The sequence below is a fragment of the Poecilia latipinna genome, unplaced genomic scaffold, assembly GCF_001443285.1.
Source record: "Poecilia latipinna isolate Pla-1442-1.1 unplaced genomic scaffold, P_latipinna-1.0 Scaffold1455, whole genome shotgun sequence".
Lineage (NCBI taxonomy): Eukaryota > Metazoa > Chordata > Actinopteri > Cyprinodontiformes > Poeciliidae > Poecilia > Poecilia latipinna.
Window position 1 is genome coordinate 245,543 of NW_015114071.1, and position 27,049 is coordinate 272,591.

General features: G+C 39.0%; 1 protein-coding gene across 6 annotated transcripts in view; it reads left to right on the top strand.

Annotated features, from left to right (window-relative positions):
- LOC106962748 (signal-induced proliferation-associated 1-like protein 2) overlaps window positions 1-27,049 on the top strand; it is a 114,108-nt gene that overhangs the window by 62,219 nt on the left and 24,840 nt on the right. For 3 of the 6 annotated variants that reach the window (XM_015057337.1, XM_015057338.1, XM_015057341.1), the window contains 8 exons: window positions 4,542-4,816; window positions 11,152-11,406; window positions 15,815-15,961; window positions 17,040-17,143; window positions 17,271-17,359; window positions 19,250-19,623; window positions 23,660-23,911; window positions 25,833-25,886. In XM_015057337.1, the coding sequence (XP_014912823.1) occupies window positions 4,542-4,816; window positions 11,152-11,406; window positions 15,815-15,961; window positions 17,040-17,143; window positions 17,271-17,359; window positions 19,250-19,623; window positions 23,660-23,911; window positions 25,833-25,886 (1,550 nt within the window). The remainder of the gene's footprint in view (window positions 1-4,541; window positions 4,817-11,151; window positions 11,407-15,814; window positions 15,962-17,039; window positions 17,144-17,270; window positions 17,360-19,249; window positions 19,624-23,659; window positions 23,912-25,832; window positions 25,887-27,049) is intronic. The other 3 variants (XM_015057339.1, XM_015057342.1, XM_015057343.1) reach the window with 3 other exon arrangements.

Below are 27,049 nucleotides of genomic sequence, written 5' to 3' on the forward strand. Positions count from 1 at the left end.
GAGATCACTTTCCCATCCACTATGTTAATCTCCCTTCTCCTCTTTCCTGCTGTATCTGTGGAAAAAAAAAAAGTTGTACAGGAGAAGCCCTGGATTAGTATTTGGAGCAGTAGGCCTAGCCGAGCTGACCGTGCAGACGTCGTCCCAGAGGTGTCTGTAAATGTCCCAGCGGTTGACTCGAGTTGTGTTTCACTCTGAGGATTTACAGGCTGCCGGACTTGTGATGTAATGCGAACCAGGGCGAACAGATTGCCCACTGTAACCTACAGAGGAGCTCAGAGTGGGAGCACAACTAAAAGCTTTGTGGAGAAGTCCTTCTCCCCAGGGGACTCCTGAGCTGGGTGGCCGCCTGTTTGGCCTTTGTTAGACAAGTCCTCTTGGCATGGAGGCATGTATTTCTACTTCTGTCTTGTTTCCTTTCCATCGTGGGCTGCTCAGTTTGTTTGTTTTGTCTTTTTTTTTGTGCTATATGCATTTATAGATAGCTAATTATAGTAGCATAACAAACAGCAGAAGTTGTTTTTCTTCCTTTTTTGGCGTTGTTGGCAGACAGGATATGGGCAGAAAGAGAAGGAGGAAAGACATGTAGCAAAGGTTGGGATTCGTACCCGGATGCCTTCCACCGCTACACCACCCTCCATTTGTTTTATACTTTGTATGATTAACCTGTAAACATTTAACTAGAAATAGTTATTAAGCCTCTCAGTAAGCAAATGATCAATTAATTCCATGATCAATTAAAATGAGCTCAATAATTTCCATTCTTATGATTAATAGTATTTGAAGGGTAATTTTGTTTATTTTTTTTTATTTTTGGTTTTGGTTGTGCACAGATTTTTATTTACGTTTTTGGTTGTCATGTTTATTTTGGATATTTAAAATATCTTGCAGTTCCAGTGCAATGTGTTTTTGCAAAATTAAAGTTTATTGATCTTTCTGAGGACAAGCTCACATTATTATCCAATGATCAATATATTACTTGAAAATTGTCTCAGGACAACAACGTTATCATTTATTGCCATAATAACTGTGAAAATTTATTGTTCAGCTAAATTTGTTATTGTGACAGGCCTAATTATGAATAAATATATATATTTTTTCAATTATGGATCATTTTAAACCTTTTTAGGTTTAGTCACTTGTAAAAGTATGTATAAAAATATTCTATTTATTTGAAAGAGAATAACCTGTGCCAACTTTTTGGTAGCCCAACAAAAATGTTTGTAAAATAAGTGTAAGTGAAATAATGAAATATTATCCTTACTATTAATCCTATTTTAACTGAATCAAACACACTTCCTGTTTCTTTGCACAATAAATATGATGAGATACAAGTCAGTCTGACAGTAACCCAACTTTTAAATCCACTAAATGTACTCCCTTGTAATCAACAGACTAAATAAACTGTTGCCTTTACAAAGGTCTACTGGGACTTTAACTGGAACCGAGTGCTTTGATCAGATGAGACTAAAAACACGAGATGAAGAAGTGGAAAAGCACTTCATTGGTGGAGGATTTATGACGCTGTGGCCTGTTTTTCTTCCAAGGGTTCTCAGAACCTTGTTAGAGTGCATGGCATCTTAGAAATATCAACTCACATGATTTATATTTATAAAATATCATTTTTTATGTCCCAGAAGAGAGGTCTCTAAAGAAACACAGGAGCTGCAGGATCTTTTGACAATCATATATATATAAAATGTGCTGCTGCACAGTTTCACAGTTACGCTTAAAGCACATCCAGCCGGTGTCAATCACTGCTAAGATGGATGTGACACCATGATCCTGTGCTGAAGAGAGCCAGCTGTCTAAATCCATGTGGTGCAGATTTTATTGCAGCAGCCATATCAAGATACAACCCCAGATCTGATCAGATTTGTCACACTTAATTCTTAGTAGAAGAAGAAAAAAGAACATCTTAAATAAAAATCTAGAGGCCAGTGAAGTGGGAATGGGTAGCCATTCTGAGTTTTAACAGGATAATGATGCAAAACATAATTATTTATTTTTAAATTTATTTCAAGGATATTTCCAGTCTAATTTTTGAGGGGCTACAAACAACAGTGACACAAATCGTAATAAGTAAATCCAGAGCATAATACATGTCATTTAAACACAAATGGCCGAATCATTACAAAAATAGTTCACCAGAGTGATGATCAACTTTCTTTGATGATCTTATTCTTACACAGATGTAAATCCTGCGGAAAACACGTAGCAAAAACTGAGTCCGAACTAAACGGTCTGTGCAAAAAAGAATAATTGAAAATCCTTTTCCCTGCAAAATATCATAGGGTAAGACTAAATACTTTTCTATTGCTAAACAGGAGTTGTTTTAATGTCAAGTAAACTACCTTTTTTTAAAATAATTTATTTCTCCACTGCATAAATCTGCTCAAATTACATTTATTTTAAGTCTTTTTGCACATCTTTACCAGAAGGCCCAATGACCGTGGAGGCTGCAGCATAACAGACAAAAGCAACATGATCAGAATTAAAAAAATAAAATAAAATAAAAAAAAAAATCCTCACATTTTTTAGATGAGGCTTTTGTCAATTTGTGAACCAAATCAGAATTAATCAGCACCATTTGTAGGTTTAGCAGCCAGTTCAAACCCTGACGTCTTAAGACCTGCCCCGACAAGCTGCTGCTCTAATACACACTTACTGATTAAAATGAATGCTCACATGTTCCCCGGGGAAACGCGTGACCCATCTTCATGGATGCGTTTCAGTATTTTTTTTTTAAGATCACCATTAATGACAAGGTTTTGTCGTGTCTATGAAATATGCTTCTGCTTCACTTTTACAGATGGTGTCATCACTGTCAGAGCTGTGTCATTTCTCTCGGTGTGGATTAGATCCAGCATCACTCAAATTAAGACTTTTAATGTTTGCCTTTTTTTGACAGTATTTAGAGTTTCATGTCGTCTCTAATTAAAGGACAACATGTGGTTTGATATGGAAAGACGGCTGTCAGAATCGCTACTGCCACATTCAATATATGAGAATGTTGTTGTAAAGTACATTTATTTCAGTAGTTTAATTCTCTAATTGACAAATATATGGGTTAATTACACAGAGACTGGTGTTTTCAAGCTTATTTTTCTGCTAAATATGATGACTTTCCACTTAAAACTAATGAAAACATGACATTTGTTACATCAGACCAAAAAAAGAATTGCTGAGTTTAATTCCTGCTTCTAGGTAAACCTAATGTTTCTAAAAAGTTTAGGATTGAGTCTGATTGTGTGCTCAATTAGCTCAAAATTATAGTGCATCATTTTTGCCGTGGGCCTTCTTTCATACAACATGGTTTGGAGTCTCCGTAGAGGGTTAGCAATCCATAGTCTGTGTTAATGTGTTACAGCAGCCACTCTAAAGTAAATGGAGGCAGTCACCCACAACTGCACCAAAACTAATCTAATGGGTGATTACAGCTCTTGGTTGTAGAGTCAGGTTCTTTATTTACCCCTAAGAAACGGTCAGAAAACAATAATGTCCAGTCCCACCATAAAGCTGCACAGCTGCATAGCCACAATCATGAGTCAATACATAATTGCTTTTCTTGTTTCAGTTTTAACACGGATAGTCACGCAGCAGAAAGTAGGTCGCGTGAACTTTGCCTGAACCTGGACTGCGTTTTATGAAAGGGTGATGCCAAGCCACCTCTGGGGAAAAAGACAGGCTGAATTTACATTAAAGTGTATGATGGAAACAAGACCAGGCTTTAATGTCTTAAAGACATGCATTGGACAGGCTCAAAACGTCCATCAAAAATTCATGGGTAAAGTGTCATGTCTCTGACTGCAGTCTAAAAGCCAACAGGGGGGGTGGGGGGGAGGCAAGGTGGCGTATTTAATTTGTTTTCTTCATGCTGGAAATGAACAAAATGAGCCGGCAGCTGATGCAGATCATGTTTGTGTATGACTGTTGTGCTCCAGAGGCCGCTTTAGACACAAACTCTGACTCACGAACACAACTCTATGGAGACGCCGATGTCTTAGGGGCCAATTAGATTCTCATTCATGCAGCTTCCACAGACCGATTGTAGGTTCTGCAGGCAGAATCAGGTGTGTTTTTGTTCCTTCTCAGGCTCTTTAGTTAGCTCAGAAATAGTTACTTTTATATCTAAAGATGTTTTGAATTTGTCAAACATGCATTCTTGTTTGTTCTGCTAAAAAGGGTCTTACTCTTTACTCAGCTTCAGGTGCTCAGTGTTGTTTCCTCTTTTGTATGTGTGTCAAATGAACCACCTTGCAAAAGTATTTATATCCCTTGAACTATTACACATTTTGTCATGTTGCAACCATTAGTGTAACCGTATTTTGTGGAGAGTTTATACAAACGAAAAGTGCATAATTGTAAAGTCGGGGAGAAAAAAGTTCCCCGACTTTGTAGTATTCTCATATTACAAAAAAATACTTTTGTAATATGAGAAAATGCAGAATAAAGATTTAGCGAACCTATCCCAGTCATAAGTAAAAACAACTTTCCCTTTATGCAGACGATAAACGTATTGCCTTTGGTTCTGATTCCAGATTGCCACCAGAGGCTGTGAGACTACAGAGATGACGTTGCGGAGGAATAGCCTCGGCCAGCTCGGCTTTCACGTCAATTTCGAGGGAATCGTGGCCGATGTGGAGCCGTTTGGCTTCGCCTGGAAGGCTGGGTTGAGGCAGGGCAGCCGGCTGGTGGAGATTTGCAAGGTGGCCGTCGCCACTCTCACTCATGAGCAGATGATTGACCTCCTGCGCACTTCCGTCACCGTCAAAGTGGTTATAATCCAGCCGCATGAAGACGGTACTCCTCGAAGGTACGTTTTTACTTTTCTTAATTGTACAAAGCATTGATGTTGAGCTATTTTCTGTGTTGGTACAGTGTAGACAGATAAAACAATGGGTATGGATACCTTTGCATACTCCATCTCCTTATAGTTAGTGGTATTTAAATTTCTACTGTAAACAGGTTTTATGTTAAAATATCTGCTGTGACTTTTAACAATTGAAAAAGAATACAACTTTGACATTTAAAGCCTTGTAAAAACCCTGTAACAGAAGAGTCATGCTCTTGCTTTTTATATTGCTGAGGGGAATCGACTTGACATTTGCTCTCATGTAGAAGATAATTAGCATAAAGAAATGCTTACAGAACGTCATTGTTGGCGTTTTATCCTGTTTTCTTTGGAGAGAAACGTCCGACACAGCTGTAGAGTCACAAACTTGGCCAGTCAGCATTTCTCACTAATGATAATGAGATGAGCTTTTTGATTAATGGCTCAAATCTCACCACTATTGTTTGACAGCTCACATTTGAAAATGGCTTTTTTTCCCCCTTTAACCTGGCATAATGTTCTTTTGAGCAATTAGGAAGTGAGGATTTTCCGCGCGCCCTTAGGGAGGTTTTATTGCTCGTTCACAAAGAGAAGCCTATTTCAAACGATCGATCAAATTTATGATGAGAGAAGACGTAAATCTGTGTAAAACACTTGTTCTGAGAGCACATCCGAGTGTTTTGTCTGTGAGGGACAGACCGAGCTGTGAAACCCGCCATCCGCCGCTCTTTCACACTCACATTTTTGACATCTTTGTTTTGCGTCTGTTTCAGGCTGACAGATTTGTGCAGCAGAAAATGCTGGTTCCCCCATCACTACGAAGAGTGCAGCTGAATGATTTGACTGTGTCTCACACTGTGTGATGCGAGGGAAGAATCCTGGCTGAGCAATCTTAGATTGGGTCATATATATGCTGCAAAATATCCAGAATAAGGTTAAACATCTGTGTGTGTGCGCACGCCATCAAAGTCTTTCCTATTATCTGTCTTCAACTCTGTGTTCCCGCCTGGCAACAAAGATGTAACATATTTGCTCCCCCAGATGGTGGTCTCGTCTGTGACTCTGACGAAAAAGCTTCTCTGGCAGAACCGCCGTCTAATCCTCTTACCACAGTCAGCAATGATACACGATGATACAATCATAATCACTGTTCAGGGAAAGAGAAAACCTGGCAAAACAAACATCAGCCAAAACTGGTCCTGTGTCCACAATGCCAGTTCAGCTCACTGGAAGCACTGGTTCCAGAGGGAAGTGTGCTCTTGACATCTTTTCTCTGCCAGGAAAACAGTTTTGTTTTGGTTTGAGTCAAAAAAAAGAAGAAATTGTTTTAGAAATGCATATATGTATAACATGCAGCATTGCTGCAGCATTCGTCACATTTATTGACACATCTGGTTCAGATGTGATGTATAAAAAGCCTTGATATTGTTCACATTTAAAGAATAAAAAATCTGAAGTTAAGATTTTCCATGAAATCGATAGTGACAGATTTAATGCAGTAAAACGTCCACTATATCATTTCACAATATTGGTGCCCTTAAGCGGGGGCATTTATCGTATCGTCTATAATTTATTGTAAATTATTTCTTATCATGATATGAATGCCGAGTTATCGTTTTCAATACATTTCAACTATTGATCTTTAAGAAACTTATTATTATTTCACTGTGTGTTCCTCAAGGGCTTCAATAAGTGTCAGTGAAGTTGAAAATGTAAAAAATTTAATCACACATCCTGAAGGCTATTTCAAATAGGAATATTTTTCAAGAACAGTATTTGTGTTTGTGCCACTATTAATACTATGCTATGCATTCATACTCAAGACGTTACTTAAAAAATAACTAATAAATAGTTTTTTATCATGATTTTTATTGTTAACACAAAATATCGCGATATAGATCCGTGCCAGAGTTCAGAGTTCAAGACGTAGTTTGTTTTTTTTTACTACAACACTTAATTTCCCTTTGGATCATTAAAGTATTTTTGAATTTGAAGTTTTGTATATATAGATAGAGCAGTATCTAAATATACTGCTCAAAAAAATAAAGGGAACACTCAAATAACACATCCTAGATCTGAATGAATGAAATATTCTCATTGAATACTTTGTTCTGTACAAAGTTGAATGTGCTGACAACAAAATCACACAAAAATCATCAATGGAAATCAAATTTATTAACCAATGGAGGCCTGGATTTGGAGCCACACACAAAATTAAAGTGAAATGTTCCCTTTATTTTTTTGAGCAGTATATATAAAAGGTTGTTTATTTTAACATATTTAAGTGCATATTGCAAACACATCTGTTTTATATAACATGACCAAATTGGGCAGTAATAAACCAAATGTCCAATGTCTTTTCATGAGAATCCAAATATTTTGGAGAGTCCTGAGAATCTCTATGAAGGTGAGAGGTCAGGCAAACAACTTTGAGAGTCCTCAGCTGTTTCTGCTGCTGCGTCTTTGAGTTGCTAAAATGTTGCCGTCAACAATAAGTGCTCCAGTTTCTCCTCTTATCTCAAAGGAAAGGAATTCAGTCGGTCCCCGGGGACTAGAGAGATGGGGGGTCAGTCGAGCAACAATGGACCAGTCTCAGGACCTCCAGACAAAGTCCCCTGGCTCCACAGAGCCACCATGACGGGGATCATGTTTTTACTAGCACATGTAGCAGCTAACAGTGGATTTCTTCTTCTTTTTTTCGTTTAGCATTATGTGCTCTTGATGTCTTCTTCTTTATTAAACTGTATTTTATTCCATTTCTCCTCACATGCGGGAGATATGGCACTGATATTAGCGGTACCTTGCATCCTATGGATTTAGACTGAGAGCTGGATGTGGTTTTAACAAAGAGCAAAATGAAACGCTTTTCCATCGTCACTCTGAAAGGCTTTAAACAAGTTCAACATGTTATCCTTTGGATCAAACTAATGGGAAAAAGATGGAGAAGATTAGGTCTTAGAAACAGGAATGTGATGCACAGAACATGGCAGTGATTGCATGTGGCCATGCAATAAACAAAAAAATCAGCTCAATATGCAATATAGTGGGATATTACAGGACATACGAATAGAAACAGACAGACTGTCATTGCATAACCAGGATTTTGACTTTGCCTGCAAGCTTTTTGAATAACCTGACCTGGGTTTCAATATTTTGCAATTTGATTCTGAGGATTATTTTGGGAAAATGGCACAGAACCATAATTTCATCTGTGTTCAACCTGCTGATAATGAGTCTCATTTGTGACATTTAAATGTTCATTTGCAACCTTTACTTTGAAGCGGCATCAGACTTGTCATAGCGGATTTCCCTCTGGACCAAAGTAAAGCTGGATTTCTCACTTTCCATGCCAGCATCCAGTTAAAGACGGCAGCTCTGCTAAACCAAAAACCTGCGTCACTAATTGCTGTTGCTTAATCCTCTCATATCCTTCACCAGAGCGGCTTTTTCCCCCCCAAACAGATTGATTTACTGCAAAGATAAAAATAAAAATCAGGGCTAATTTCTCTCTCATTCCCTTTTTTCAACACTTTTTATTTAAAGAAGCTTTTTTAAGAACTTTTCAGGTCTATTCTATTTGAAGCTGCTAAAGAAGCTATTTGTCCCATCAGCTTCTTTATGATGTTATATTTTAAATTTTTAACATGACTTTAGCTTTAACTTCAAGCAGCTGTGTTCAAACATCACAAGATAAATCACTTTTTGTGTCAGAGGTTATAAATATGTTGAAGAAATTTGAGTTCAGATAGGAAAACATATTAAATCTTGCATAAAGTGATGAGGCTAGTTGGTTAAAATGACCTCAAAACAACAATGATGTGAAGTGAAAACTGTGGATAAAACATTTTGGTAGTATTTCCAATGTTTAAAACTAAAACTTAATCAAAAATTATCGATATCGACCGATGTGAATCGCTTATATCGTGATATGTTTTCCAATCATATAATCAAGCTGTATCTCAAATGCTTTAACATGGAAATAAAAAAACGGAAAGGGTTAGAAAATGGAATTTTAGAAAATGGAAAACTGCCATTTAAATGGATCAAAGAGTAAAGAAATTGTAAAAGATGAAGCTCCAGGGCGATCAACAGCAGTCAGCTTAATACCCTGTAGTTTAAACTAATATAAACCTGTGAAGTGACATCAAACATGCTATTTCTGAGGCAAAAAACAACATGAAATATGGAGGAATTGTGTGATGCAGTCCTGTCATCCATAGCTTCAACATGTATTCACAGGTTTCAGAAGTGGGAGGACTCAATGTAGCACAGATGTGAAGCAGTTCTTGGAAACTGTGTTTATGCAACTCGATATTAGTTCCGCGATTCACAGAAAAACTCAATCTTCAAGTACTTTTCAGTTTTTGCGGTACATGTTTGAGTCTGCAAAGAAAAACGCAGCAGCGGCTTGAACAACTTTTCTCCCACTTTTAATAGATTAATAATAAATTAGCTTTGGAAAATGTCCTGAGTATATTTCTATCTATATGGAAATTAAGATTATTATGAGTATATAGAGTCTATATTGGCTTTCTTAAACCCACTGCTGTTAATTTGAACACAACTTTGTCCACTTCCTCTTCACCTCCTCTTCTACAACCATTCAGCTTTTCTTTAGCAGTTGTCTAAACACTCATTTCCTGCAGTTTCAAATTGATTTATACACAGAGAGAAAGAGACTCCTCTTATACATTTAAAAGCAAACACATTCTCCTGCCATCAGATCAACTGAAGGTTTTAAGCTCACACTGGTGCTGATGAAAAATTTCTCCAGAGGATTTCATCCTTTTACTGCTTAAATATTCTGGTGTAGAAATCACAGCAAGCGACAGAGTTTGAGACTTTTGCAGGCTGTTACCAGGGCTTAGCCTTTAGCTGGGAGTAATGGCGCGTGGCTACTAAGCATGACCACACACTCTCAGTTAATCAAGGTAATGAGGGGATTAGCAGCTCTGTTTAAAAACAATTGACCAACAGTCTGGGCAATTTAGCATCCGGAAATTAAAACTGACCGGAGGACCCCGGATTGTAGAATGAAAGGAATGGGAAAACTGAATTATTTTTGGAATAAATACACAAAATAGTCCATGGATACTGCTAATATCCTTGGTCGATCTAACAGAGTCACCGCCTTGATATGTTGGGACTGTTTTTGCAGCCAAAAATGTAGTATGCATTTACTACATATCTAAAACTGTAGGATATAGATGAATTGTTCAATTTTTATTCAAAAGCAAGCATAAAGTGATGCTGATCTTCCTTTTTTGCGTCCAGTATCTCCAATGGGAGGTCAGCTGTAAACAGCCCAGCCACCCACGGTCTAGCAGCTTGATGAAAGGTCCCCTCTGAGAGGGATTACCCGCCCCCTCCGCTGCAGCCTTTTCAATCAGAGCGTCCACCTCAAGCACCACTGTTTGTACATGTATGACCACAGCAAAGTATACAGAGCTCTTCATCCTTCAGTACATCCTGGAAAATAGAGTGAGTAGGGGGCGAGGGCTGTGTAATCATCTGACTCATACTTGAGATACTGATGGAGAGCTGGCAGAGCGTCCAGGCTGTTTAACCTCAACCCACCACCCAGTAAACCCACCTTCACTTCACACATCCACGGCTCTGCCCAGGCCAGAAGATTAATGCTGCATGAAATGGCATCACAGGCCTCCTCTTGTGAGATATCCTCAGGATTGTGAGAGTAGTGGTAATAAAAATGGAGGGACAAATCGCCTCCTTAAAGCCTCAAGGAAAGCTGCCATTAAATTCCTCTTTATAGTTCTTTGTGATTAGGATATGCCCATACGGACCCTGTGTGCATGTTTGCCTCTGTTTGACATGTATTGTGATTATACTGGAAAGTGTGAATTAATCTATCTAAATATCGCCTTTATGTTAAATATTTAAAAGTTTTTGTGTCTTTTCTTGAACAAATGTGATTAAAAATGAGACTTTTTGTTTGCATGTCGTTAAGAAAGAAGTTGAACTTGTGTCTTTTTCAGATTTTTTTTTGTTGTTTCCTTCAGTGGTTCTTGGCACAGCGCCCCCACTGGTGAGGAGGTGAACAGGTTTTTCAAAGGATTTGGTTCGTTTGACACAGTGCAGTGTGAAAGCGAACTTCTCCAGATGAAAATGTAACAAATGTTGCAATTTTGGTCCCTTATCGAACCGAGTCTACCAGATTAAGTGTGTTTCATGTTACTCTAGTCAGTGATTTTGGAAAAAAACTCAGAAGATTAAAGATTTTATTTCCTACTTTAGCCTCTGGTGCAACTTGTTGATGACTTTTAACCTTGATGATATTTTTGATTCCTTTCCTTCAGGGGCTGTTCCGAACTTTACCGGATACCAATGGTGGAGTACAAGGTGGACAGCGAGGGCCAGCCCTGCGAGTACAAGACGCCCTTCAGGAGAAACACCACCTGGCACCGGGTCCCGGCCACCGCTGGGGCGCCTCTGTCCCGGGGCTCGCCCACTCAGGGTCCTGACCGGCTGCAGTGTCAGCAGATCCTCCAGCAGCACCAAGCCGTCATCCCGCGAAGCACTTCCTTCGATAGGAAGCTGCCAGATGGCTCCAGGTAAAACTTTCTGTTGTTCTCCCAACCAGAGCTCTAAATACGACAAGCTAAAAATAACTCAGGAGGTTTTCATATCAAACCAGATGAGGATCAACCCAAACATGGTGAACGCATCTATTCCTCAGGTCTGAGCGTAAAGCAGATCACAGCTTTATGTGAGTGAAGAATGCGAAAAGCGGCACTGCATGTAAAATCCTCTGTTTGCCTTTGAGACATCTTCACTTGAATGTATTGAACTGTTTTTGTTTTGCCTACTGCAAGACTCCCCTGTGATCCACCAGTTATTTTCCAACGCAGGTTTTTGATTCGGCCACCCCTGATGTTTGCTTTTATTTTATTTCATTAGCGAACTCTCCTGTTTCTTTTGGGTCCAAGACCTCTTTTACCAACTGATGGACTAATTCTCAGCAGTGGACAACTGCAAAGTTCCGCTTTCAGCCAGCACACAATCAGTTCCCAGCAAGACCGCCTCATCAAACAGCCTTTAAGCTAAAGGAGACTTATATTTAATTATTGCAAAAATTTATATTTTGTCATTTTGAAGCCATTTCTGACTGCAACTGTCTCTTTAGTACTTGATGGATGGATGGATGGATGGATGGATGGATGGATGGATGGATGGATGGATGGATGGATGGATGGATGGATGGATGGATTTTATTAGTCCCTTAGCATTCTTAAACTCTCATAAGACACTTAAAAACATAAAAAAAAAACAATTCCTCAGTGCCTTTATTTCTGTTGTCCTCCTTTTAACAAAATAGTTCATTTCTGTACCAAAACATTCTTCCCGGTTAGTATGACTATTAAGCTGCAATGAAACTGATATGTGGTTAATTATCCTGTTAGGATGGTTGGAAAACTATCTTACAAGTTTGTCAGACAAATCAAGAGAGGAAACAAAGCTTTTAAGACATTTCTGCTCAGGGGTTTTCATGAGAACTACGATCAAACGTCGCCACCCGCGGTTCTGTGCGAGCAAATCTTTGAACTCTGTTTTTTTTTTTTTTTTTCGCATTTAGAAAAGAGCCACAGGGACACTTTGAGGAGCTGTTATTGTGTTCACTTATTTGCATACATACAAACGGAGCATTTTAGTCCAATGAATTCACAGCCCTGCTTTCATCTCCCTTCAGATGATAAGGCCACACTCAGACTTTGTTCCTGTCCTATTTTGGACATCTCCATTGAGCCATGTAAAGCAGTGATTTGTTCAGACTAATGAAACCCCTACAGTCATGATAACCTTTCCAGTGTGTCACACCGACCCCCCCACCTCTCCTCCCCGGTGTTGCCTGCTCTGACTATACTTGGATAATGGCCGCCTTCCCTGTCTAATCAGGCTCTCTGGAAGTGGGAGAACTCCCATTCTCCCTCGCTCCCTTTTTCGCCGCTCTCCCTTCCTCTTCCTTGCACCCTGCTGAGGAGGAGGTGATAGGGACACTGACACGGCTCGGCTCATCTCATCCAATTACTACAGAAACAAAGACAGCGCTCTTCCCCAGACCACGACGTGTAGCGCCCCAGAGGGGGGTGGTTGGTTGTAAAGGAGGCGAGGGAGAGAACGAAAGGGTGTTATTATGCAGGAGCATATTCTATAGGCATAAATCAACATAAATTATGTTGTCATTTCCTTTAATAGTTTGACTAATTGAAGAAGAAGAAGATGTAATGGTTAGAGATGACTCTCAATCATTTTAAGTGCGGCAAAGCTGTGCAGATGACTAAAACCATTAGGAATAGATGGCAATGAAAGTACTAGCATATCAGAAAAGGCTTTAAATGTGTAACTTTTATTTCTCTAAATGGTAGCAATAACTGAAGACAGAAACTTGGCAGGAAGTCTCTCTGTCTCTCTTAAGGAAGGATCTACAGCATAAAGGAGACGTACTTTGCAAATTCTGGTTTTGCATGTTTTTGTACTTCCATTTCGGTTTTTACTGCTTCTGAAAAACAGCCCAACCGCTTAAAAAAAAAAAAAAAACATCCACCCAGCTTTTGGAAATAATCAAATGTTTTTTGGTTTCTGGAAATTAACTTTTTCAAAAACCTTTGAAATGTAACGTCTCAAATCAACAGGCACTGACCCTCGCCTAGCAACCCCAGTGAAGTCCACCCTGTTTCCTAGCAACCCCAGTAGAGTTCCGCCCGTCACCTAGTAACCCAAGCTGAGTTTCAAGATATTTGGTCAGGTGGAAAAGACAAATGTTTTGTTGTTGAGTTACCATCCAGAGGACTTTTACTTTTCAAAAATGTACAGCTGTATTATTGCGCATCTGTTTGAAGCCATTTTCACATGCGAGCGTAAACGTTGACCAGACTAAAATCTCAATTTCTAAGAATGATTTTGTGAAAAAAAAAAAAATTAATGAGCATGTTTTTTACATCCCATAGAGATACTAACTTGCTCAAGGTACCATAATAGATCACCTTTAAAACTGCCACCATACAGCATAATCCCAACCTAACATCAATTTGATTCAAGAGTCTGTGCTATATAAAATATGTCTATGTTACAAAACCAGAGAGCACCTTCAGACGATATTGCACCACAGAGAGGAATATTGCATTTGATATCCCCCTTCTCAGAACATCTTATCTCTAGGGAGGAGGAAAAGGAGAACAAGAAGGCAGATGCTGCTGTTTCAAATTAAAGTGCAAGGACTCAGCGGAGGAGAGGAAATGTTGCGATCAAACTAATGTGTTTGATGGTGTGTGCAGGGATTTATTTTGTGACGGCTTATTTTTATGTTAAAGAAAAGTGTGCAGATGACAACGAAGATCTAATTTGTTATCCTTTGTAGTAACTAAAGTATTCTTAAAGTCTAAATAAAACATACTTTTACTATACATATGTACTTTGCCTTGCAGTCAAGTTTTTTGACTTCACAACCACAAACCTCAATACATTTTATAGGAATATTTTGTTTGTGATATTTCTTTTAGCAGTTACAAATCTGCAAAAATCAATTTGGCCTGCTTTTGTATTGGAGTCAATGCTTTGTGTAGAAAAATACCTATCGATGCAATTACAGCTGCAAGTCCTTTGGGGTTTGTTTCTACTAGTTTTGCACAGACACATTTATGAAAAATAGCTCAAGACCAGTCAGATTGATCAGGGAGCCTCTGTGAACTTTCATTTTCAAGTTTTGGCAAAGATTCTCAGAGAGATTTTACATAATAAGCCGTTCCATTTGACCTAAAATAAGGGTAGCCAAGGATCCAGTCTTCAAGAGCCAAAATCTTGTATGTTTGAGATTTTCTGCAGTCCTAAATTGAATCAGTATTATTCTAAGAATTTTATGACCTACTGAAAATTAACATATCTAAATAGTTGGCCAAAAGCCATTAAGTTGTGCCTCTAGAAGTATGTTTACCTCGCTACCCTGGCGTTTTCTGTCAGGATTCACCCTGTTGATGAAAATAATCCCTGCAGCAGTTTCACAATAGGGACCTTGTATTTATGGCTTTAGCTCTCCAACACAGTGTTTTTTTTACACGTAAGCTGTAAATTTATGGCCCGTACCTGAGAGATCCCCAACCGCTGGGCCACAAACCAATACCAGTCCATACGTCTTTTAGTACCGCACTGCAGAGAAAGAATCAGTTGTTTGTTTTTGTTTTATGTTTAATCATAAGATGACCATAAAGCGGATTCGCTTAATAACAAAATCCTCTTAGTAAAATTTCTGTTTAGCTCTCTTGAGACACTGAGAATGTGAGATGTGACGGTATTTTGAATGCAGCAGGATGGGAGAAGGAAGAGCGGTGTGTGTCACTGCATAGAGAATCAAATCCTCCAACATGTTAAAAAGTATAAACTTTATTGGTTATGAATGCATTTGCATGGCACTATAAGCTGAAGGGAAATGATGGGCATTTTTTTATCTTCAACAAAAGTTAGCAGCGAGCTACTTAAATGGTTATAGAAAAAAAAAAAACTTGAAGAAACAATGACGATAAAAGAAATGACCAAACTTCAGGTTTCTAGCAAGAATCTTGTGTAAATTCAGAATCTCCTCATGCTACATGCATACATAGAGTCGCCATCTGGATTACTTTCTGTGGCTTATAAGCAGAACTAATCTCTTTTGTGTTTATCTTTGGAGAACAAGACGCCTTCTTTCTTACTGACAGCTCCAACATTTTCTATGGAGATTATCCCAGGCGCTCACATGCAAAGGAACTATTTTCTGCTGTGACACCAAGTGATAGTGATGCTAATGTTTGGGTAATATGTTTTTCAAGGTGCAGTCTCGACAGGTTTTGCATGTTTTTTTTAAATAAATAAATGTACAAGGAGAGTGGATTAGTGCTGAAATGATTCGCTTTTATCTTTTATGTTGGTCAGACAGAAATTTCCAACATTAGCAGTTTTTTTTTTACTAACCTCCGGCGTTTTTTACAGGACTTTGCAGGACATGGAGAATCCCCAGGTCACTATATGCAACAAGGGAGACCAGCACTACCGCAGCTCACCCAGTAACCAATCCTCCTCCAGCGATCCGGGTCCATGCGGCAGCAGCAACTGGTCCCAGCAGCCCGGATATGATGGGTAAAAGAAACATAAATGAGTTACTTTTCCTTTTTGATATAAAATAGTCTCTCTATGATTATATCTTCTTTTTTCTCGCTGTTGTGAATGCGGCTTCAATCAGTGCTCGCACTATTTCTAAGACCTGGCAATTTTTCTGCATGAAATGACCAAATCATCAGTGTGCTTTTGTCGTAACACATTTTTTACAGGAAATAATCCACCAGAAATGTTATACTGTGCTTGCTACGGCTTAGCAACACAGAAGACCAGATGGTGTTTTATGAATATCATGCATTAGATTTTTTATTTCTTTATATTTCTTGGAACTTTTTGGAGCTTCTGTTTTGTTTTGTTTTATTTCAAACATTAACACTGTCTCATATGCATTTCAGTTCAGTATTTTTAATGGTTCTTACTTTAAAATCTTCTCTGTACACAGCCTTTGAAACCAAAATGTTCTAAAATTAATTCTTATTCATTACAAATTTATAAGCAGAATGTTACTTGGCCTAATCTTATCAATTTAATAAGTTTGAATAGATGCCTGGATTATTGCCTCTGAGACTGCAGACAGTGCCGGCATGATTTTTGTCATTCTTGACTCAAATTCAACACCTACATCTGTGAATGAATGATTCTAGACCTTCATTAGAGCTGCATCTTCCCCCTTCTTTGCCTTTAAAAGCCTCAAACTTTCTCTGAACTGCTGAGGACCGCTGAGGCTTCTCCAGACCAGACGACTGATCTCCAGTTAGCGTCTTTGTTAAAGATAACGAGACACCCTGGCCCCTGTAACCCCGATTAGCCCTCGAAGCGATAATTAAGACCTGCATTGAAAAATGTGATTTTTCTTTCCCTTTTGTCAAGAGCAAGGAACAGCTTGGCATGTTGAGCGGAATGAAAACAGGCCTCTCGCCAGAGCTGTCTGGCAGCTTCTTTATTCTTTTATAAGCTCAAGTGATTTGACCTTAAAGAAACTTGAGCTAATTGCTTTAAATCCGCGGTAGGTCTTTTGAAGCCTTTCTTTGACTAGGAAACAAAGCTCACACAATAGATTGAAAATCATTTTGAGCCTTTTTTTTGTGCCTTTTTTCAGGTGTCCGTCCCCTATACTGCATGAGCGGGCGGGCGACATCCAAGGAGCCGATGGAGAGATTCGCAGGGAGAGAGAGCCCACCCTGGAAAGAACCAGATCTGCAGGTGAATCTAATCGAGATTCAAGTTTATTCTACATAAAGATGCCGTATAGTAAAAGCAAAGTAATGTAGAGATTGTATTATTTATGGGTTATTTTCTTTTAAATGTTGTCTTTCATGGTTCTCCACAGAGGCCAAATGGCACATACCCTCCACGAAGATCCTGAATCCTCTGAAGCAAAGGGAAGGAGGAAAGGACTCGCCAAACAAGCTTTCCAGGGTGAATCTCTTCTCTGCAATCATTTAGGTTGACTCAAGCTGACAGCATGACATTTAAGCATATTCTCTACATTGTTAGGTTTCTGGGACTCAATGGTAAAAAAAACAAACAAAAAAAAAAAAACATATCAATCTACATTCTTTATCAGTCTCAATAACTCCCTAATAAGCAAGGACCCTATGTATGTTTTATGTTTTTCACAATTAACATTAGTTGACTGTCACTAAAGATTATGTTTTTATTGAGATATGTTTTTAACAATTTAAGTAAAACAAAAAAAAAATGCAAGAAATTGGAACACAGTTTATTTCTAATTCTACTATACAAATTTGTCCTGCAGCATTTTGAAGTTCAACATGCAACCTGATGTTGCAAGTGGTTGTTTAAAAAGATTTAAAGGGAAAGAAAAATAGGGATTCAAAATTTCTGAACCACTTTGACTGTAAATTTTGCCACAACCAGAAAACTTCCTCAGTAGGAAAAACAAACAGCTGTTTAAAACAGCATGAGGCGAGAGGGAACAGCTGGTTCGTCCATCTAGGTTGTCAATGTTTCGTTTATTTTACCTTTTGGATCTTACTGGAACCAAACTAACGCAAAATAGTTTGCGTTAGTATCTCTGAGGAAAAGTTACTCAGAGATGCAAGAATTTCACAAAGCAAGTAGACATTTAGTGCAAACAAATCTGTTGAATGAGAATACAGATTAAGATTTTTAGAGTTTCAAACCTTTAACTCACCTAAAGTTGACTAATGGATTAATTTAAAACAAGATATTTCAAAGAAGAGACATTCTTTAGAGCTTAACATTTGCATTTCAATAAAGATGAGCAAATGTTGAAGATTCAGGAGGTTGCTATGACTAATCTAAAAGATCTGTTGAGTATTTTTCTTTTCAAATGTTTTGAAAGAGAGCAGTTAAATGTAAGACGAAGGTCAGATCGGAGTGTTTTGTGCATTACGACGGTCTCAATGTTTTTAAAAGCTGTGCAGCAGTTTCAGACCTGCTTTGCTCCTCGTGTGTTTGATTTAGAAATGGACTTTACAGCCATCAGGAGCTGAACTGTGCTGCTATTCTCTCGCTCTTTCCAGTTGTCACATATCCTTCATCAGCAAGCAACCGTGTGCCTCATCCCATCACCATTTCTGGCCATCTCACACTTTTCTAGGGCATATTTTAGTAAAATTGTTAATATTTTATTAGCCTTAGTCTCTCCTGTCTATTTTATCTATATTTTCTTTTTTCTTTCGCCGTTTTTTTGACTCAACATCAACTCATCTTCTTCCTTATCCAACTAATTGCTCCTTTCTGTCAGTTGGTGCTTTAAGCTATGTTTTCATTAACCCAGGCTTTCTACATAAAAGAAAAAAATCAAACCTTCCTCTTGGCACAGAGCTCTTTTTTCCCCCTCATCTGCTTTTGATTCAATGTGATTTAAGTTGCATCCACGATTTAACAATGTTGAGCATAGCATAGTAAATAAAGAGTGTCAGGTCAATTTCATGTAATTCATAGTTTATTTTCTTAGTCTGAGATTTACTAGTATCACATATTACTCAGTCTTTACTTTGGTTATCTGTTAGACGTCCTTCAAATTAGATTAAAATCACACCATGAACATAAAATAGAGATGCAGTGTGTGTGAAAGAGGGCTGTAAAAACATTAACACTCTTATTTTTAAATGTTTCCTGTACATATACCTAGTCTACCCTGCTGTCTGACAGGCTCATCTCTTGTAATAACATCAGTCAGAGTGGAATCACTCCGAACCCTCATCGTCTGGCACAGCGAGTCCGTTAAAACAACTATAAGAACAATCTGCAATTACCTGACCCAGTTTAATTTCTCTTTTCCCTTCACCCCTCTCGCCCTTTCCCTCTCTCCACCAGACTGGCGATAAAAACTCAAGCCACTCTAGTAGCAACACTCTTTCAAGCAACGCCTCCAGTAACAGCGATGATAAGCACTTTGGTTCTGGAGATCTGATGGACCCGGAGATGCTGGGCCTCACCTACATCAAAGGCGCCTCCACAGACAGCGGCATAGACACGAATCCCTGCGTGCCCCCCGGAGCCCGGGTGTTGCTGCAGGGCAGGGTCGGGGAACAGGGACACCCCTGGGTCTCTGAGCACCACGAGGACGAAATGACAGAAGAGGATCATGGGAAACTATACTTGCAGCAAGGCTTCGCTTCAGCCATCATGGGTAGTCACATGACAGAGGGCAGCATTGGAGACCTCAGCGAGATTTCGTCTCATTCAAGGTACGATACAGATGAAGGTTAACGCTTTAATTTCTTCCTGATGGCAGCCAAACTTTACAACAACAATGTTTTTCTGGGTTTGCGGAAGCATTGGAACAAAAAACTGATGGCTTTTAACACCTTAACGTTTGAAGTTCACAAAATGTCAACTAAACTAAAAAAAAAAAAAGATTATTTGCCTTGGCCCAGCCTCGAAAAACATCAAATGAAGATGGGGAATTCCTCCACTATAGGACTGGAATAATCAAGGCAAATATTTTCAGCATCATTTCGATTCAGTTCACTTTTATATTGCAGAACAGGTCCACTTCACGTCAAGGAACAGTACTACTACAGTATATATCCAACTGCATCCAGTTCAGTTTGGCCCAATAATAATAATGCATCACAGTAAAATCCACTCTACTTAGTGCTGTTTATTTAGCAGCAACGGCTGAAGGACCTTTCCAAGACAGAGTCACAGGTAATCACAGAATAGAAAAACCAAGAATACTTTCTGTAGAAAAGAAAAGCTGAATATTCTGAGTTAATAGTAGCAAGCACTCTACTTTCTTTGTAAAGAAATGTAAAGAAATGTGGCTCTGTATTGTCCTAGTAAAGAAGCCCACCCAGTTTTTGTAGTAGATATACGTACCTTCATCACCAGGTTCAGAAACAAGGTACAGAAGCACTGAGTGTTTTTTGTTTTGGAAGGAGATGCAAACTGAAACAGTTACTTAAATAGTCACAGAAGCACCATGTCTACCTTCTGTAAAAATAATAATAAAAACAGACAGGTCATGAGTCAGTGGTTGCTCTTTGATACTTTTTCATCTTTATTGGTAATTACTTTGCTCTGTGTTTGCTCAATCCGAGCCGGGTCACTGAACTGATTTGCGTGTGCTGGAAATTCACACCCTTTGTTATGCTACATAGCTCACAGCAAAATCCTCTGTTCTGGAATACATCGGCGCTCGCAGACAAACACCACGACCGCCAACCTATCGAGCCCGATACTGGATCTGTTCTGCCAGACACACGCAAAATTACATGCACAACTAATGGTCTGTGTCTGTTCATTGACCTTCTCCTCACCTGGTGGTGCTTAGTGTCTGCTGAGCTCCCACCCGGCTTATCCAGCTGTGCTGAAGCCGGCGGTGGTCGCTGCTCTCCGCCTGAAGCAGCGCGGGGGGTAAGGGGGTCTTGTGTGATCCCAGTTCCCATCGACAGACTGCGGTCCTTGTGAAGGAAAATGGGGGAGGGGTGTTTTCATTCACGCTTTGCAAAGAATAAAAGAGGATCTATTGTTTTAACCAGCAATCTAAACTCAGACTGTTTTCACATCTGGGTTGGTTTAATGTTGGAGTAAGGAAAGAGGGAAAAACTTTGCCTTGACAACTACTGTAAAATATTCCGTTTTATATAATTTATTCAGAAAAAAATGTTTTCAAACCAACCTCGCCCTTTGCGAAAAAGTAGTTACGACCCTTGGCTGTGACAACTGGTGTTTAAGATAACTTGCAATGAATTTGGTTGAATTATTGTCCTGCCGTATAATCCAGCTGCTCTTCAATTTAACGTCAGATGCTCTTCTTTAGGATTTTCTAGTAAAGAGCAAAATTTATGATTTTAACAATTATGGCAAGTTTTACAAGTCCAAAAGCAGAACCTAACTGTATTTTTTTACTGTCAGTAAGAATCTTTTTTTAATGAAATGTTCTCAGCTTTATATCGGATACGATAGGACACACCTTTGAAAAAAAAACAAACACGTTTGTCTGTCAGTTTAGAGAATATTCTAAAAAGTTTTTGGAATCATTGAAAGGAGTTTTACCTCAAATGGAAGATGAGCTTTTTTGATTTGCTGGCAGTGGGTTTGGTCTTGGCACTCTTCTATAGAAGTCATCTTTACCCATAGATGTTCTTTATGTTTTTGTGACGTCCCTATTAAACTGTCGACGGGCTCCTGAAGTGAATTTGGTGACTCCTGGTAAAAATTCTCCACTGTTCAATGTTTTCTCCATTTGCTAATAACGGCTCCCAACCTGGTTTTGCAGGAGTCCCAAAACTTTAGAAATGGCTTTTTAACCCTTTTTCAAATAGAATTGAATTAATTTGTCATTGGCTTCCTTTCATTTGGATCATGTTACTGTATTACTTTTGGAGATTTTTTTAACTGTGCAGAAATAATACGAGTTATCACATCGTTTCATGATTTAACAAGATGTGTGAATATTTCTACAGATAGGTTAGTTAGATAGCTCTTTCCCTTAAGTAAATAAAATTATACCTGGAAATCAGATTTTTTTTCTCTACTTACCCAGGGTGTCTTTATCTAAAATTAAAATGTGTACGGAATGGAAATCAAAAAGGGAGCAAAACTGGTTTTACAGCACTGCACGTTTTAGACTTAAGCTAGATTAAGAGAAAATAAATGAACGTTTGTGGTTGCTTGACCATGATTACATCCAGCCGAAAGGGGCAGGCATTCCTCAGTGACCCTCAGACATAAAAAGGCTGGAAAATCTCTGGTTTTCACACATTTGGTGAGCGTTCAGCATTCTCAGCAAACAGAAGCAAGCAAACCATCATTTCTTTGGACATATTTTAAAGTTTTACAGCTTTGAGGTTGACATCTTTATGGAGTTCATTATTGTCTGACTTTTATTTGAGCAGTCGTAGTGAAAGTCCTTGGCAGCCAAGAGACGTGAAATCCTAACTGTCCGCCATCATCATAAATGGAAAATTAATAAAGGGAAAACCCCAGCTGAATGTGGGACTCTGATAATGACGGCATGCTTATTTTTAAATCGCTGTGATTTAAAGCATATTCACAAAGCACATGAAGCCATTATGAGTTGGGGAATGTTTCGACCACCCTACTTACAATGATTAGATTTTGTCACAACAGAACAAAGCTGGCGCTGGGGTAATATTTCTGTCAGCAAACAAGTCATTACTTTGACCAACCAATCTTAATTTCAAGGGTGAATTCACACCAATAACATGATTAGAAACAGTTTTCCGCATACATGGAAGCGTGTGAGTTGCTTTGCTCGTTATGCTTGGAGACCCATAAATCAGCAGGGGTCAGAGCAGCAGATGTCTGAGGAACCTCTGCATAGCACCGAGAGCAAGAGGAGGAAATGCCTCTTTGTGGTTGAATGCACTGAACCATAAATGCGGTCTGTCATTTGATATTTGATGAAATATTGAAAGGACAAAGTTCAGCAGGAATACGAGCATGACAGACTGGAACTGAGTCGTCTCATGAAGTAGGTTAAAGGGGAGGTACTTTTATTTGGAGGGGATTATGTCATCCTAGCTGGCTGCAATGCTGACCATTCATGAACCATTGTGAGGTTAGGGCTGGACAATATGGCGGAAAATCTTATTCCAATTTAACCGTTTCGTATCAGTCTATCAGTAATTATTCGTTAGTTTGTTTTTTGTTTGTTTGTTTTAAATATCTGAAATACTATCAAACCTGTGGCTTGATCTTTACAAAGTTTTCACTCCACACCGTCGTCGTTTATTTTTTAGTAGTTATGAGGCACGGTGGAGAAAACTTAACTTGCTGCGGCGTCAGGCAACTAAAGAGTGAGCGAGTTAGACTACGTTCACACTGCAGGCTTTAACACCCTTATTTTTTGTGAAATCTGATTTTATTTATTTTTTTTATGACTTGTATTTGTCTCACCCGTGAACTGCAAACAACCTTATTGATACACGTCTATCACGAATTTACATTGATAATATTAATAATACATCAAATCTATCTAGCATTTTTAGGACATTAAAAGGCACGTAAATAAATATATTTAATATATTGTTATTGATTTATTGTCCAGCTCTATCTGACAATAAATCATTTGACTAATTTCCATACATCTGCCGGGTTGTGTTGCAAGCATCCATGATTTTTTTTTTATTGCTAATGCTTCTTTTTTGTTATTATTATCACCATTATTTATGTTTTGTATTTGGTTATTTCATTTCATTCATTGTTTTGGTCATGTTTGAGTTACGTTATGCTTTATTTTTGCTGTTTGATCAGTGGCTCACACCACTCTGGCAGTCCACTGGCCCGCGGTGCCAGGTACTGTATGTCCGCTGACTCCTCCAAGGTGTACACCATCCCCCAGACGAGCAGCACAGGGCCCGAGCCGGGGCCCAGCTCCGAGGCCTGTGGACAGGCACGCACACAGTCCAGCTGCAAGCTCCCAGAGAGCATGAAGACAGCTGATGATGATGGTGATGATGGTGATGCCCACTGCACTGAGGGACCTCCCAACATTTCAGAGTGTGGGTGAGTGTGTGAGAGACAGAAAAGGTCTCGAGAGTGCACGAATGAGGTCATCAAAGAATGAGGACAACGTCTCAAAAGCACCTTACTTATGTGGTTTGAGTCCATTTTTCACAATTTACCATTTTTTTAATCATGCAGAGCTAAATAATTTCCCCGTTTCATATCATCGTTGTCAAGTTAAAAGCCTAAAAGCTTTAGTCACAGTTTGATTAGAGATGCAGAAACCAATCAAACTATCGATTATTTTAGTAATTGATTATTCGGATGATTAATCGGATAGAAAAATTGCCACATTTTGCAATTTTTTCTTTTAATCACTTCTGCGTTTTTATATAGCATTAACAATGCATTAAATGTTTTATCACCTAAAATGCAATAACATAGCAGTTCCACAATTAATCTACAATGATCAAATGTACACACTTGATCATTGTAGAGTAATTGAGTCGTTTTTTTTGTAATAACCAATAAATAATTGGATATTGAAAGATGCTTTATAGGAGATTATTATTTGATTTTTTACAGAATTTGAACAGGTGAAGCTAAAATGAGGCTTCTTGATGAGTTCTGGGTTTTACAGATAAATAAGTTTTTTTACATCTTAAATACAAATGTATATATTTCTTGTACAGTTCTGGTGTAATTACTGCTCTGAGAATGTTGTTCTTTCAGCAGCTGGTCTTCTTAGAGTCTTTATACTCCGGTTAATAATTAGTCGATTACTAAATCAGTTGACAATTATTTCACTGATCAATTAATACGATAAATCATTTCAGCCCTTTTACATGAATTAAAAGTAATTCTGATTTAAAACTGCAACTGGAAAGCAGCTTGGAAAGCTGTTACAAATAAAAGCAAACAGCTCATTGTACAGTATACATTTTTGTGTAAAATCTTATTAATGACAGAATATTGGCATTTTCATATTGGCTCTTGCCTATTTCTTTTACAAATGTATGCATTGGCTGAAAATAAGAACTTTTTTCAGCATGATCCTTAAGACAGAGCTAAAGTGTCATGAAGATATGTTTAATACAAGGTGTGAGCTTTGGTATTTAAGGCTCAGTGCCTGTGATTATTTCTGCCTGATAGCACCAGGTGTGAAGCCTGCTGTTGGACCAGTTTCCTTTCAGACCCTCTGCATTGTCTTTCCCACTCAGAGCTTATAAACTGGCCTTGATTGAAGCCGACAGCCACAAAATAAATAAGCTCAATGAAGCTGCTGACATAATACACTTGACACATGTCACATGTCGTTATTGATCACTCATTTGATCTCAGGTCCCTGTGGATTGCGTTGCTGGGTCTCTGACAGATCAGCAACTCTGCTGCGAGCCATGCGACAATCTGTCACACCCTCCACAGAGCAGCAACCAGAGAAACGTATGCAGTCGCTTAGAAAAGTTCAGAAAGTCCCCTTTCTCTTTAGATGTTGTATGAGGATTGATGGCTGACAGCATCTCCCTGATAATTAAATGGCCCGCTGCAGGGAGGGTTAGATGTATGTAAGTACTCGTTTGAGGGTGTTAGAGACAGCTCTGGGCATGTTTTGGAAGAGCGAAAGTGAGATCTGCCCTCGAAGAAACCCCCAGCTTCGGCTTCCGAGTAATCCAATTGAGGCTGTGAAATTTGCTGTGTGATTGATCGCGTGCACTGAAGCCGTCTTCTGCCGACTTATGAAAAAGCTCCGTAATTCATTTACCCTCCCCACTGCTTGTTTATATATTCCTGCCGTTTTATTTCTTCTTACATAACAGTGTCTCATGATAAATGGCCTAATATTACTCACAGATATTGCTCTAACGTAATGAAGTTTCTCTTCCCCTCTTTGTGAAGTTTTCCCATTTGACCTAACACTGTATGAAATGCAGGATCTGTTTTAATGCTTCTAATCCCAGGCTGCTTCTGATTCTTGTTTCAGAGGAGCGGAGAGCTTGTTAGCCTTCCTTCTCAAAATGCTGTCTGAGCGCTCCAGGTACACGGTTATAGTCGAACCCGGTGGCCCTGATCTGACCCAGCCTGCTCCCCTTCACACCGTCACAACCTCCTCCACCCCCTTTGTCCTAGACCATCACGCCACTTGAATGTCATGACCGGTCTCAAGTGCCGGTCCTGTCAACATGTGACACATTCAAGGGGCAACCAACTGTGTATCTGTAGCTGTGACATTTCTGTAGTTTCTTCCACACAACCCCACTCTTACTGTAACTGCAGTTTATCTAGAACTTCAGACAATAGAATAAGATTTCAGTAAAATGTAGGCAGAATGTCTGAGAGCTTTAGCATCAGGCTAATAGCAATGCTTTCCATTTTTATTTTTTTTCCACATTACAACCTAGAGCTGGACTGTATGGCTGAAAAACATACATTGTAAGCGATTCATATCAGTCAGTATCGATAATTATTGATTAGGCTTTTTTATTTGTTTCAAATATCTGAAATACTACCAAACAGATAGCGTGACCTTTCCTGTTTTACCCAGTTTTCACTCAACGCGTTACTGTTTATTTTTAAGCAGTTATGAGGCAAGATGGTGCGATTCGAGTGTCTAGCGTGGCGAGATTTGAACCATTTTGAGCATTTGAAGCGGCAAGAGCATCCAACGCGTTCAACGGAAATCAATGGCTACAGCAGACACATCTGACGCACCCTCGACACGCCCCTACAGATTTTGATTGTAAACCAGATGCGCCAAACGCTAGGTGTAGAGCAAAATGTCAAGCGTCTGCATTCAAAGTGTACGCGCGTCGTATTAGATGCGTCGGACGCGTGCTTGTGGTGTGAGCGCGCCATTACTCCAGAGGTTGTTGCTAGGTAACAAAAGAATGAGTGAGTTGCTAGGTAACCAGAGAGCAAGTGAGTGAGTTAATGCCACCAACCTAGCTTAGGTGGCTGTGAAAGGTTGAGCAACTAAAACCTTTCCTCTGCCTACATCCCCCAGAATGCAGAGCTGTTCAGAGAAAGTATTGAATATTCTGTCAGACGTGTTACTTTGTTGATATTGACTTATTGTCCAACCTTACTCTAGACCAGTGTTTTTCAACCACTGTTCCGCGGCACACTAGTGCCAGGTCGTCAGGTGTGCCGTGGAAATTATTAAATTTCACCCATGGTACCGTATTTTCCGGACTATAAGCT